This window comes from Mesoplodon densirostris, chromosome 10 (assembly GCF_025265405.1).
Source record: "Mesoplodon densirostris isolate mMesDen1 chromosome 10, mMesDen1 primary haplotype, whole genome shotgun sequence".
In the NCBI taxonomy this organism is placed as follows: Eukaryota; Metazoa; Chordata; class Mammalia; order Artiodactyla; family Ziphiidae; genus Mesoplodon; species Mesoplodon densirostris.
In genome coordinates, this window is record NC_082670.1 from 73,039,041 (window position 1) to 73,051,553 (window position 12,513).

Sequence of the window (12,513 nt, forward strand, 5' to 3'; positions counted from 1 at the left end):
GCAGTCTGACTTGGGGCGGAGGGGGCCAAGAGGCAACTGCTCCAGCACAGGGCGGGAGAGCCCGAGGATTCAGCACCACGCGGCGGACAGCGCCTGGCCGGTGCGCCTGAAGAGGGGAGCGTTGGAGGAGTCTGGGGGGAGGCGGAGGCTCGGTTGGGCGCGGGAGATCGGGAATGGGGAGGAATGGAGGAGGGGCTGAGGGCGGGCCGGGGCCGGGGCCGGGGGCGGGGCGGGCCGCGATTGAAAGCTGCAGGTTGAGCGGGCGGGCGGAGAGCGCAGAGCTGCCGAGCCAGCCAGCGAGCGAGCGAGCGCGCTAGCGGGAGCTGGAACCCCGCGCCCCGGGCTCCTCTCCGTTTTTCTCCGCGCCAGAGCCGGGCGCGCAAGGTAGGGTAAGCCTGGTGGTGCTGCGGCCGCCACCGACCTTATCGATCTTGACCCCACGTCCTGGGGTCCCACGGGCCCTCGAGTTCTGGGGCTCCTGGGGCTGAGACTGGCCAGGGCGTCCAGACAACGCTTGCCAGGAGCTCCGGGAAGCGGGAAGACAGCCCTAGACGTCCCGCCTTTCTTCCCCAAAGAACGCACGCCCTGCATCTCGATCCCTCGTTCTTCCTGCCCCTCCGTCCTTTGGTCAGTCTTTCTGTCTGTGCCTCTGTCTTTGTCTCAGCCTCTCAGGCTCCATCGCTCCCTCCCTGAATTTTGTGGCCCAGGCCCCCAGGCTGCCCCCTTCTAGGGTTCTCTCTCCCTTCAGGGTTCTGTCCCTTGTTGGAGCTTTGGTCCCAGCCACCCCTGTGGGAGGATCGTGGTCTTGACCAGTTTGGGCCTCAGCCCCCATCTGGGTCCGTGTCCCCATCTGTGTTGGTCTTCATGCTTACCTCTCTCTCCTGTTTGCCTGCTTGAGCTGCTTCTTTCTGGGTATGCACAGGATCGCAGTTCTCCTGGCCTAGCCCCAGTGGCAGATTAACCCTGGGGAGCTGAGGGGGCGAAATGAAGAGCCCCAGTCTCTGTGGCCAGGATATGGGGTCCTTCAACTAGTTCTGCCCTTCTTCAGGCTCAGTTTCCCTCTGCTAGCCTTCCCAAGCCTGTGTGATTGTGAGAGCCTGTGTGGGATGGGTGTCTGGGAGGGCAGCTGGGGCACAAATACAGGGTTCAGAGTGGAAGAGGGAGGCAGGGTCTCTGAGGGCCAGGGCCAGGATGGACAGGGCCCTGAGACCAAGGCTGGGGAGACTGGAGATGGTGACTTTCTTTGCTTCGTTCGGAGCTGAAGAGAAAACGAAAGCAAAAAGTCTCAAACGGCAGTCTACATAGTGCTAGGGTGTCCAAAATCTCACCTTGAGCCCTGTTTTGAGACTTTGACCAGATGGACTGCCCCCCCCGACCCCTGACACACACATACACTCACATCTACTTTCCCTGTTGACTTTAGGACCTGTGGTCAATTCGGTGTCCCTCCCTAGGGCCAGCCTCTCTACCTTGCTATCTAACTTCCAAAGCCTAGAGTCTCTATTACTTCCCCAGTCGGGGCGTTGGGGATGGCTTTTTAAGAAAGAGAGGCTGGGAACCTTGGGTGCTCACCTGGGCTTCAGTTTCCTTAGAGGTTGGAGACTAACTACCCTTTAGAGACTCTTCCTTCCCTCTTCCCTGGTGGGTTCTCAGCCAGCAATGGCTCCTCTCTGGAAATCCAAGGCTCAGGATAGGGACTGGACTCCCAAGTTTGTAACTGTGACCTTCTGCTGCAAAGCTGTTGACTTTGGGGTCCTGGGAGGTTTCTGCAGGGTGTTGGACATTCTTCTGGGTCTTCTGTTTTCTGTTTGGGCCTCTACTCTCTGTAATCCTCCATCTCTGCTAAATTTGGGATGGGCACAGAGCCCATCTCCAGCCCCAGATTTGGGCAGGGCTGAGAGACAAGCCAAAGGGGTGTCCCAGGAGTTTCTCATCCTAGTTAAGGGCACCACCTCCCCCTGGCTCCTCAGTCCCTGGGAAAGGAGTTTGGGGGAGGCAGAGTCAGAAGGGGTAGCCACTCTCAGGTTCCACTGTTCCCTACCTGTTTGTCTGTCTGTCTGTCTGTCTCTCTCTCTCTCTCTCTGCAGGAGCTGGGTCCCTCCTCATCCTTTTCCTGTCTGTACTTTCCTGGTCTATTTACACCTCTCTTTGCCTTTGCTGCTTCTGCCCTCACCCCCTGGAGGCCCAGGTCTGCTGGACCCATCCATTCCCTTTGGGGCCATGGGATCACTGCTTGGGTTCCTGGCTCTGCTGCTGCTGTGGGGCGCTGTGGCTGAGGGCCCAGCCAAGAAGGTGCTGACCCTGGAGGGGGACCTGATTCTGGGTGGGCTGTTTCCGGTACACCAGAAGGGCGGCCCAGCAGAGGAGTGTGGTCCTGTCAATGAACATCGCGGCATCCAGCGCCTGGAGGCCATGCTTTTTGCTCTGGATCGTATCAACCATGACCCGAGCCTGCTGCCAGGAGTGCACCTGGGTGCGCACATACTCGACAGTTGCTCCAAGGACACACATGCCCTGGAGCAGGCACTTGACTTCGTGCGTGCATCACTCAGCCATGGTGCCGATGGCTCACGCCATGTTTGCCCCGATGGTTCTTATGCCACCCATGGTGATGCTCCCACTGCCATCACTGGTGTCATTGGCGGCTCCTACAGCGATGTCTCCATCCAGGTACATGGGGGCTGGGGAGGGAGGCCAGAGGTGGGGACCTGGAATTCCTGCTGAGCAGGGGCTCTGGGCTACCATGCATTAGAAGAGGGACTAGAAACTTCCTTCGAGTAGCTTTTTACAGAAGACTTAGAAAGTGCCCCTGTGGCAAAATGGGAGTAGAATTTTAGAGACTGTGTAAGGAAAGCATCCCACTTGCAACACATACACACACGCACACACACATCTGATGTTATACAGCCCTAAGAAACTTAATAGGCGTTTTGTGTCAGAACTCTAGTTTTGAATCCTGGCTCTCCAACTTACTGTGTGACTCTGGACATTATTTCTCTCTTCTGTGCCTCAGTTTCATCCTTATAAAATGGGACTCATAATACTTACCACTCTTAGGGGTGTGGTGGAAATTTAATGAGGTAATACATGCAAAGCATGAATCGGGGGCCTGGCAGATCATAACGGTGTAATCAACATTAGCTGCTATTGTTATTAAGCCATTTCATAGATGAGGAAACTGAGGCTTGGAGTGAGGCAAGGCACAAGTCCAGGTGCTCACAAAGTGGAGACGTGAACCTAGGGCTCTCAGCCAAGGACCTCTGGGACTGTCAGATCATCTCTCTTTGGATTGGAAAGGGGTGGAAGATAGAAGCCAAGAGCCAACCAGAGAAGAGAAACAGGGGTTGGGGGCCCAGAAGGAAGAGAAGCAAGATGTGTGTGGAGGTGAGGAGGAGGGTACCAAAGAGTCTTCAGTGGGTGTAGGATTTGAAGGGGTGGGAAGGGGAGGGAACCAGGTCCTCCCTCCTCCTATTCTCCCACAAGGGGTCAGCAGAGGGCTCAGCTAATGTCCCTTGCCACACCTGGCTGCTTTAGCCCAGGTGGGATCCTCCCTGTCCCTGACTGGGTTCGTCCTCTTGCTTGGACCCTTACCTTCCTGGTGCCTGACATAGGCTGCTGGAAGTTGAGGCCAGAGCTGGGGTTGGGGTTGGGAGTTGCAAGGAGGGCCTTGTCTGGGGCCTCAGCTTCCTTTAGGAGGCCAGCAGAGGGCATTGCCATCAGAAGCAGGGCCAGGACCCCTGACCTGGAAGGCTTGTTTAGGAGAAAGGAAGCAGGAGTCTAAACCATGAAGGCAGCTTCTGGCCTGGGGTTGGGGAGGCCTGCTCATACCCCTATTGCAGGGAATGAATTACTGGTCCTGCTAGTCCCAGCTACTGGAAGTGTCCAGCAGTAGCTTGGACAGGTGTGGCTGTACCAGCACCTACATCTGCAGCCCTGGGGTGGGGGCAGGGATGGGTAGGTAGCCTCCCACCTGCTGATGTCTGCAGGGACCTCTGGGGTGCTTTCCCAGCCCCCACTCTTCACAGTTCTCTTCAGGGCCCCATGTATTCATCTCCAGGAGCCCAGTTACCTCTCTCCAACCCCAAGTTGCCTGCCTCCTGCAGCAGGGCCCACACCTCAACATCAGTCTGCTTCTTCCTTGTCTGGGTCAAAGCAAAGCTCAGTCCTTTATCCATAGGCTGCACCTGCCTGTTAATGATTCCTCCATATTCTGGCCCCTTCTCTCTTGCCAAAACTCCTATCATCTTCCAGGCATTGTGGCTTCACATACATCATTTTTATCTGCTCATCAACCTTGTAAGGCAGGAATAAGAAACTGAGGCTCAGGGAGGTTTGCTAACTTGCCCAGGGGCACAGAGTTAGAAAGTACAGGGAAGGCATTGACACTGTCAGAGTAAAAACCTGTGTCCCAGTTGCAAATACAGGACCTAAATCCCGCTTGTGGAACCTGGGCCATGCCCTGCTCTCACCTACCCACCATCCCACCTGGTCCTTGGCTGGACCCCACTCTTAGGGGCAGGTTCAGGAATCTGGGGGTGGGAGATCGGCTGCCAGGCAGGCAGTGGTAGGCAGGAAGCCTTGTTTATTTCAGGCTCAGGCATCCAGTGGAGACCAACTCTTGGGCTCTCAGGACTATGGAGCCCTCAAATCTGGGTCTTCCTGGGGGAGTCTTTCCTTCTTTCTCCATCATCCCATCAGAATTGACTCCGGGGTAGAGAGCTTAACAGCCCTGAGCATTCCACTTGCCATCTAGGGCCTCCTTTTCCCTGTGCAGCCAGTGGCCAACGTCTCTCCACCCAGGACTTGGGCCTTCCCTTAGCTCTCTCTTTTTGTTACTGCCATGAGTCTGAAGGGAGACAGCAAAGGGGTTCAGGTGTGGCTCAGGACCCTGGTGCCTTGGCCCTGGGTCTTTCTCAGCCCTTGGGAAGGGATAGAAAACTCCCTGCCACCAGGGGGAAGACACATCAAGACAAATATAGGTCTTTTGGGAGAGGGAGACCTCAGGGCCAACCACACAGACACTTGATCCCAAGGTCCGATAGCTGTGGGGGCACATCCGTCTCCAGCATTTGACTTGGTCTCTATCTTCGCCCTCTCTACCCCTCCCCCAGGTGGCCAACCTCCTGCGGCTATTTCAGATCCCTCAGATCAGCTATGCATCCACCAGTGCCAAGCTGAGTGACAAGTCCCGCTATGACTACTTTGCCCGCACGGTGCCCCCTGACTTCTTCCAAGCCAAAGCCATGGCTGAGATTCTCCGCTTCTTCAACTGGACCTACGTGTCCACTGTGGCATCCGAGGGCGACTATGGCGAGACAGGCATCGAAGCCTTTGAGCTAGAGGCCCGTGCCCGCAACATCTGTGTGGCCACCTCGGAGAAGGTGGGCCGTGCTATGAGCCGCACAGCCTTTGAGGGCGTGGTGCGAGCCCTGCTGCAGAAACCCAGTGCCCGCGTGGCTGTCCTGTTCACCCGTTCCGAGGACGCCCGCGAGCTCCTCGCTGCCACCCAACGTCTCAATGCCAGCTTCACCTGGGTGGCCAGCGATGGCTGGGGGGCCCTGGAGAGCGTGGTGGCAGGTAGCGAAGGTGCTGCTGAAGGTGCCATCACCATAGAGCTGGCTTCCTACCCCATCAGCGACTTTGCCTCCTACTTCCGGACCCTGGACCCGTGGAATAACAGCCGGAACCCCTGGTTCCGCGAGTTCTGGGAGCAGAGGTTCCGCTGCAGCTTCCGGCAGAGAGACTGTGCAGCCCACTCCCTGCAGGCTGTGCCCTTTGAGCAAGAGTCCAAGATCATGTTTGTGGTCAATGCAGTTTATGCCATGGCCCACGCGCTGCACAACATGCATCGCGCCCTCTGCCCCAACACCACCCGCCTCTGTGATGCAATGCGGCCTGTCAATGGGCGCCGCCTCTACAAAGACTTCGTGCTCAACGTCAAGTTCGATGGTAATGGTGCTGGCCAGTGTCCACCAGGCAGCTGGCCCTCGGAGAGTGAAAGGGAACAGGCCCTCAGGTTCTAGTACATGGCTAAGAAAACATAGCCCATAGCAAGTAAGGGCATTACCCAAGGGGCTGGTGTCAGAGCCAGAACAAGGACAGCTAGGCAGAGAGGACTCCAACAGGAGCCAGGACTAAGGTTCCACTTTCTGACTTCCTTCCAGAGAGTAGACGTCTGGCCTGGTCCTTCACTGTGAGGATCTCTGGTTCCTGCTTGGGCCTTGCCCTTTATCTCCTGTCTCTTTATCATGTAGGGAGTAGGGATCAGGAGACCTCAAGCCCATTGTCAGGCAGCAAAATATCAGTGAGAGTCAGAAGAAAGGTACATCAGGATGACACTATTTTCCAGAAAAATTTCTACTCCTAATCTTGGCTTGCCACTCAAAGTGGCCACAGTCTCTTCAAACCAAAAGTTATTTTAATAGAAGTTCCAGCTTCAAGAAAAATAAATGCCTCAGAATCATCGTTGTGCTTCAGGAAGAATCACTGTGGGAACAGTGAGAGAGGGTGCCAGGGCTGACAAAGCTTGGAGTACTGGACCAGGATCAAGAGGAATAGTAATTCCAATAAGACTGACATTCAGAGTTATGGGAGAATCAGAGTGGGGGTTAGTGTTGCGTTTGGGTCTGATTGGGTTGACATTAAAACAAGGCTAAATTTAGCCCGCTGGGCTAAGTGGAATTTACGGTAGGGCTCAAGTTGGATTTTGAGGACTTTTTGGGTAGAAAGAGTAGGGGCTGCGGGGGACCTGCATTCAACACCAGGCTGCACCATTCACCACGGGGCCTTAAGTATATGATCTGCTAACTTGAACACCATTTCTCACTGGGACCTGGGATGACAGGGGTACCTGCCTTCTGAGCCTGGCTGAGAGATGTGAGGTTCACAGGGGAATGGGGATGGGGAGTAGGGTGATTTGTGAGCTGCCTACCAAGCATATTCTGGTGAACATTGGTGGTTCCAGGTGACCACTGAGGTTGGGATTCAGCTTGCAGTGGGATCAGTGTTAGGATTGTCCGGGGCTGGAGCTGGGGATGTCATTGATGGGATTAAAAGTAGGACCAGGACTAGACCTAAGGTCGAGTTTAGCCTTAGGGGGTCTCCATGGTAGGTTTGGAGAAAGGGCTGTGGTGTGTGTTGGGATAAAGTTGGGGTCTGGGGTCTGGGTTGGAAGGTCTAAGGCTGGGTTTTGGGAGTCATGGTTGGGGATTGGTGTGGGCATTAGGTTTGTGGAGGTGCCTGGATTTTAAGGTTGGGGTTCTATCTGGAGCTTAGGGTTGGGGTTTGTTGTAGCCTCTCATTTAGCAAAATGGCTGGGGTTAGGTTGGCTTTAGTGCTGGGTTGAGGATCAGAAGGATGAGGGCTGACCTAAGCTTTGGGGTTTGAGTTCTATGTTAGGGTTGAGGTCACATCAGGATGACCCACCAATCCAACCCTCTCTTCCTTCCCTCCCCGACCCCAGCCCCCTTCCGCCCAGCTGACACCCACAGTGAGGTCCGCTTCGACCGCTTTGGGGACGGTATTGGTCGCTACAATATCTTCACCTATCTGCGGGCAGGCAATGGGCGCTATCGCTACCAGAAGGTGGGCTACTGGGCAGAAGGCCTGACCCTGGACACCAGCCTCATCCCATGGGCCTCCCTCTCAGCCGGGCCCCTGCCCGCCTCTCGCTGCAGTGAGCCCTGCCTCCAGAATGAGGTGAAAAGCATGCAGCCCGGGGAGGTCTGCTGCTGGCTCTGCATCCCCTGCCAGCCCTACGAGTACAGGCTGGATGAGTTCACCTGTGCTGACTGTGGCCTGGGCTACTGGCCCAATGCCAGCCTGACTGGCTGCTTTGAGCTGCCCCAGGAGTACATCCGCTGGGGCGATGCCTGGGCCGTGGGACCTGTCACCATCGCCTGCCTAGGTGCCCTGGCCACCCTCTTTGTACTGGGCGTCTTCGTGCGGCACAATGCCACCCCAGTGGTCAAGGCCTCTGGCCGGGAGCTCTGCTACATTCTGCTGGGTGGTGTCTTCCTCTGCTACTGCATGACCTTCGTCTTCATTGCCAAGCCATCCACAGTGGTGTGCACCTTACGGCGCCTCGGTTTGGGCACTGCCTTCTCTGTCTGCTACTCAGCCCTGCTCACCAAGACCAACCGCATTGCGCGCATCTTCGGTGGGGCTCGGGAGGGAGCCCAGCGACCACGCTTCATCAGCCCTGCCTCGCAGGTGGCCATCTGCCTGGCCCTTATCTCGGGCCAGCTGCTCATCGTGGCTGCCTGGCTGGTGGTGGAGGCACCAGGCACAGGCAAGGAGACAGCCCCTGAGCGGCGGGAGGTGGTGACATTGCGCTGCAACCACCGCGATGCAAGCATGCTGGGCTCGCTGGCCTACAATGTGCTCCTCATTGCGCTCTGCACACTCTATGCCTTCAAGACCCGCAAGTGCCCTGAAAACTTCAATGAGGCCAAGTTCATCGGCTTCACCATGTACACCACCTGCATCATCTGGCTGGCCTTCCTGCCCATCTTCTATGTCACCTCCAGTGACTACCGGGTGAGCTACCTGCTCCAGGGTGGGCTGAGGCCTGGGGGTGGGTGGGGGGCAGGGTGGAGTGGGACACAGGGCCTTCTACTTCCTGATATCTCATTTAATCTTCTGATAACTCTGAGGCTCCAACAGGTTAAATCCTCACCCAGGAGCACACAGCTTGTGGTGGCCCAGTTAGGAGTGGACCCCAGGGGAAGGTGGGAAGGTTGAGTGGGGCCTGGGGACATGGCCATGGAGGTGGAAGAATTAGAGCTGAGAAGAGATTTCAGGACTCAGATGTTATCTCCTAACCTGGGTGGAGGTAGAGGTGCCGAAATATGTCCAAATGAGCAGAGGCTCTACCCTGCTCCACTGAGGGGTTGGCTGCAGAAGGGGAGCCCTGGTCTCTGCTCTTGTGGAGCTCCCGGGCTAGCAGGGTGATTGACCAAAGAGCTGCTGACTGGTTTAGGCTGACAAAAGGCCCCAGTGAGAACACAGAAGAGGGAGGTGTGTATGTGGTGGTGGTGGTAGTGGTAGTGTGTGTATGAGTGTGTGGGAAGTCAGAGAGGGCTTTTTGGAAGAGGGGTCCTTGAACTAGACTCTGCAGCACAGGCAGGTGGGAATAGGTAGGTTGGAGGAGGTGGGGAGGGCAGCCAATACGGAAGCTGACTGGAGCAGAGGGTCTGCATTGCTCCTGCCCTCACCTGGAGTTGAGGTGGGGGGGGTGTACATGGTCGAAAGTTAGGCAGAGGTGAGAGTGAAGCAGGAATGGGAATGGCAGGGCTATTAAACCAGCAGCCCCAGAGAGTACAATGCTTTGATGCCCCTTGGAGCTGTGCAGTGTGGTGTGGTGCCCCCAGAGCTGCGTGACTCCGGGGTTGAGAGATGAAACCAGGGAGGTCAGGAAAGATGAGGCAAAGAGGGGGAGGAGATCTGGGGTGTAGGGTTCAGGAAGGTCAAAGCCACCAGTTGGTGGCTTCCTAGCAAAATTCTAACTGGCACTGAGTGCTCAATGGGTCTCCTCAGCTTCAAGGGGCAATGGTTGCTTCAGATGGAGTGGTCAGGGCAGGCCTCCCCAAGGAGGTGACAGGTGAGCTGAGCTCTGAACAATAAGAGGATAATCTTGGGGTAATCCTCACAACTCTGGCGTAAATTCTGTGGCTCTCCCCATTTTACAGATGAAGAAATGGAAACTCAGGGAGGTTCAATTCCTTGCCTAAGGTCACTCAGCTTGGGAGTATAGAGCAGGGTCTGAGCTGAGCTGACAATTTTAACAATTAAAGGAACAGCAAAATCGAGGCAAGAGCCCCTGCAAAAGCCCTTTCCCTCAGGACAGAGGTATGAGGTATGTTGGGCAGTGCCGGTGGCCAGGGACGCACAGATATTCATGCCTTTACATGCATGCACTCCATACCTGCACCGCTACACACACCCGCACACACACACATGCTTGCACACGCACTCCCACATGCACCCTGCATGTTCACCCCCACAACTAGAACTTTGGTCGTCCTGGAAGACGGTGCACTGGGGCTGATGCTGGGACTGTGCCCAACCTTCCTAAAAATTCTTTGGAGCTTGGCAGACGGAACAAGGTCCAGTGTTGGATGCTTACGGTTTCCCCTGCTCCTTACCCCACCTCCTGGGCAGGGTTCCTGGGGCCAGGCCCAGGCCTGTGGGACAGACTCCTTGACCTCTCCCATCACAGGTGCAGACCACCACCATGTGCGTGTCGGTAAGCCTCAGTGGCTCTGTGGTGCTCGGCTGTCTCTTCGCACCCAAGCTGCACATCATCCTGTTCCAGCCACAGAAGAACGTGGTTAGCCACCGCGCACCCACCAGCCGCTTCAGCAGTGCAGCTGCCAGAGCCAGCTCCAGCCTCGGCCAAGGTCAGCGTCCATCTATTTCTAAGACCCCTCTCCACCTGTGCCCCCTCTCCCCACCTTAGTTCCTCATCATGGGGGCAACTCCCTGGGTTGCTGAGATTCCCTGGCTGGGGGTGAAGTGCCCCCTAGATGAGGCTGGACAGGAGAGGGTGGTGGAGGGGTGATGGTGAGCTGCTCTCCGCAGCCCTGCTTCCCTACTGTATAAGGGACCCTGGGACTGGCCCCAACCTCCAGCTTCCTTTCCCTAGGGTCTGGCTCCCAGTTTGTCCCCACTGTTTGCAACGGCCGCGAAGTGGTGGACTCAACAACATCATCGCTTTGAGGATCCCCACACTCCTGCCCCGACACGGCTGCTCCCCAGAAGCTGGTGCAGACCCGTGTCCAGGGCCAGGAGGAAGATGGCTGGAGCACTGCAATAATGCCAACCCCATGCCCGCCCCCAGCGCCACTTACCAACCTATTCACTCCAACCCTTCAGAGTCAGAAGTCAGGGTCCTTGGTCTGGGAGCCTCTATAACGACCACCAGCTGCCCTTGCAGCTGTGTCCCCTCCTTGCCAGGCCCAGGACTTGGAAGGGAGCAAGCCAGGGTCCACTCTGCACTGGAACCGGATGGCTGAGGACTGAAGGCCCCAATCCCCAATCAGCAAAGGTGCTTCCAGCCCTGCCCCTCCCTCCTTCTAGGACCTTTTAAATTTTTTATATAAGTTATTCTGGGATGGGGAGGGTGGTCAAAATGGGGGCTGTCGCTCCCCCTGCACAGTAGTTTGTCCTGTGGTTTATTTTGTATTATCTGTAAATAAAGTGTCTTTATTAAAAAAAAAAAAATCACTCTTTGCCTCTGATCCAGGGAGGCCCCTCACCCCCACCACAGCCTCTCAACCTTCATTTTGCCAGTATTTGTTCACTCTGCTCTGTGCCTATGCTAGGAGGATCTGGTGGCCACAAGACAGACCCAGTCCCGCCTGGTGGAGACACAGAAAATGAATAAGCCATCCTTCCTTGAAAGGAGCTGCTACAGACAGGCCAAGGCACTACTGGGGTGAGGACGGGATATTTAAATGGACACAAGCTCACCTGGCAGTCTGAGGGAGGACGTGGACGATGTGGGTGATGGAGCAGGCGGGGCAGCTGACTGTGACCCTTGGGAACTGTGGACTTTTCCATTGTCTGGCCTGCCTGGCACTTGGAGGAGCCTTTGGTCAGCTCAGAGCCAGGCTGAGCGTTTGGGGTGGAGGGAGCCAAGAGGAGGCACAGGCTGGAGCATCGCCTGTTCACGTGGTGTGAACAAAGCCAGGAAGAGGGCGTGAGGAGGGAGGAGGTGAGGTAGGGAGGGCAGTTGGAGAGACCATCTGCTGTCGGACCTGGTGAGAGGTGGGAGAAGGGGGCCTTTTTCCCATCCCTGAAGGCGCTCGCCCCGCGGTGGGATTGTGGAGCCCAGCGCCCTCGAGCAGCCCCCGCGTTTGCAGTCTGGGACTCACCAACAGAGGGCGCCGAGGCACAGGCTCGGACACGACTCAGCCAAGCAACCGCTGCCCTCCTGTGGCCTAGGGGGCAGTGGGCACCCAGCTACCACAGGAGCAGAGGAACCTGACTTTTGTGGGGAGGCCCCAGTCTGCGGTATCTTAGAGGGACGAGGTCCTGCACTGGGAGATGGGCAGACCAGGGACATTTGTTTTTTGTTTTTTAAATTTATTTTTACTTTGGCAGCGCCGGGTCTTAGTTATGGCACACGGGCTCTTCCTTGTGGCATGTGGGATCTTTTAGTTGCGGCATGCATGTGGGATCTAGTTCCCACCGGGCCCCCTGCATTGGAAGCACCGAGTCTTACCCACTGGACCACCAGGGAAGTCTCAACATTTGTTATTTTTAAGTCAATTCATTTGCATCTATAGGCTGGTAAGGCTGTGGACATTTGGGTTAACAATTTAAGAAATGAAAACAGAAAACTGAAAAAAGAAGATTGCAAGAGAGGCTTTTCCTCTCCAGCCAATATTTGGGGTGTAGGGATGCCAAATAAAATACAGAATGCCCAGTCAAGTTTGAATGTCATATGAACAATGGAAACCTTTTTGGTATAAGTATATCTCATGTGATATTTGGAACATACTTACACTA

At 56.0% G+C, this 12,513-nt stretch overlaps 1 protein-coding gene across 1 annotated transcript; it reads left to right on the top strand.

The window, feature by feature from the left end:
* The first annotated feature begins 2,205 nt into the window (after window positions 1–2,205).
* Window positions 2,206–10,719, top strand: GRM2 (glutamate metabotropic receptor 2). The gene is made up of 5 exons (XM_060109997.1): window positions 2,206–2,670; window positions 5,112–5,949; window positions 7,463–8,538; window positions 10,220–10,400; window positions 10,646–10,719. The coding sequence occupies exons 1-5, from the start codon at window positions 2,221–2,223 to the stop codon at window positions 10,717–10,719; spliced, it is 2,619 nt and encodes an 872-aa protein (XP_059965980.1). The 5' UTR covers window positions 2,206–2,220.
* The last annotated feature ends 1,794 nt before the right edge of the window (window positions 10,720–12,513 follow it).

What these genes read in the sequence shown, in the direction of transcription:
- GRM2 (XM_060109997.1), top strand. Translation starts at nt 2,221, where the DNA reads ATGGGATCACTGCTTGGGTTCCTGGCTCTGCTGCTGCTGTGGGGCGCT. An exon ending in ACAGCGATGTCTCCATCCAG is followed by an intron (nt 2,671 to 5,111) that starts GTACATGGGGGC and finishes CCCCTCCCCCAG; the next exon opens with GTGGCCAACCTCCTGCGGCT. An exon ending in CAGCTCCAGCCTCGGCCAAG is followed by an intron (nt 10,401 to 10,645) that starts GTCAGCGTCCAT and finishes TCCTTTCCCTAG; the next exon opens with GGTCTGGCTCCCAGTTTGTC.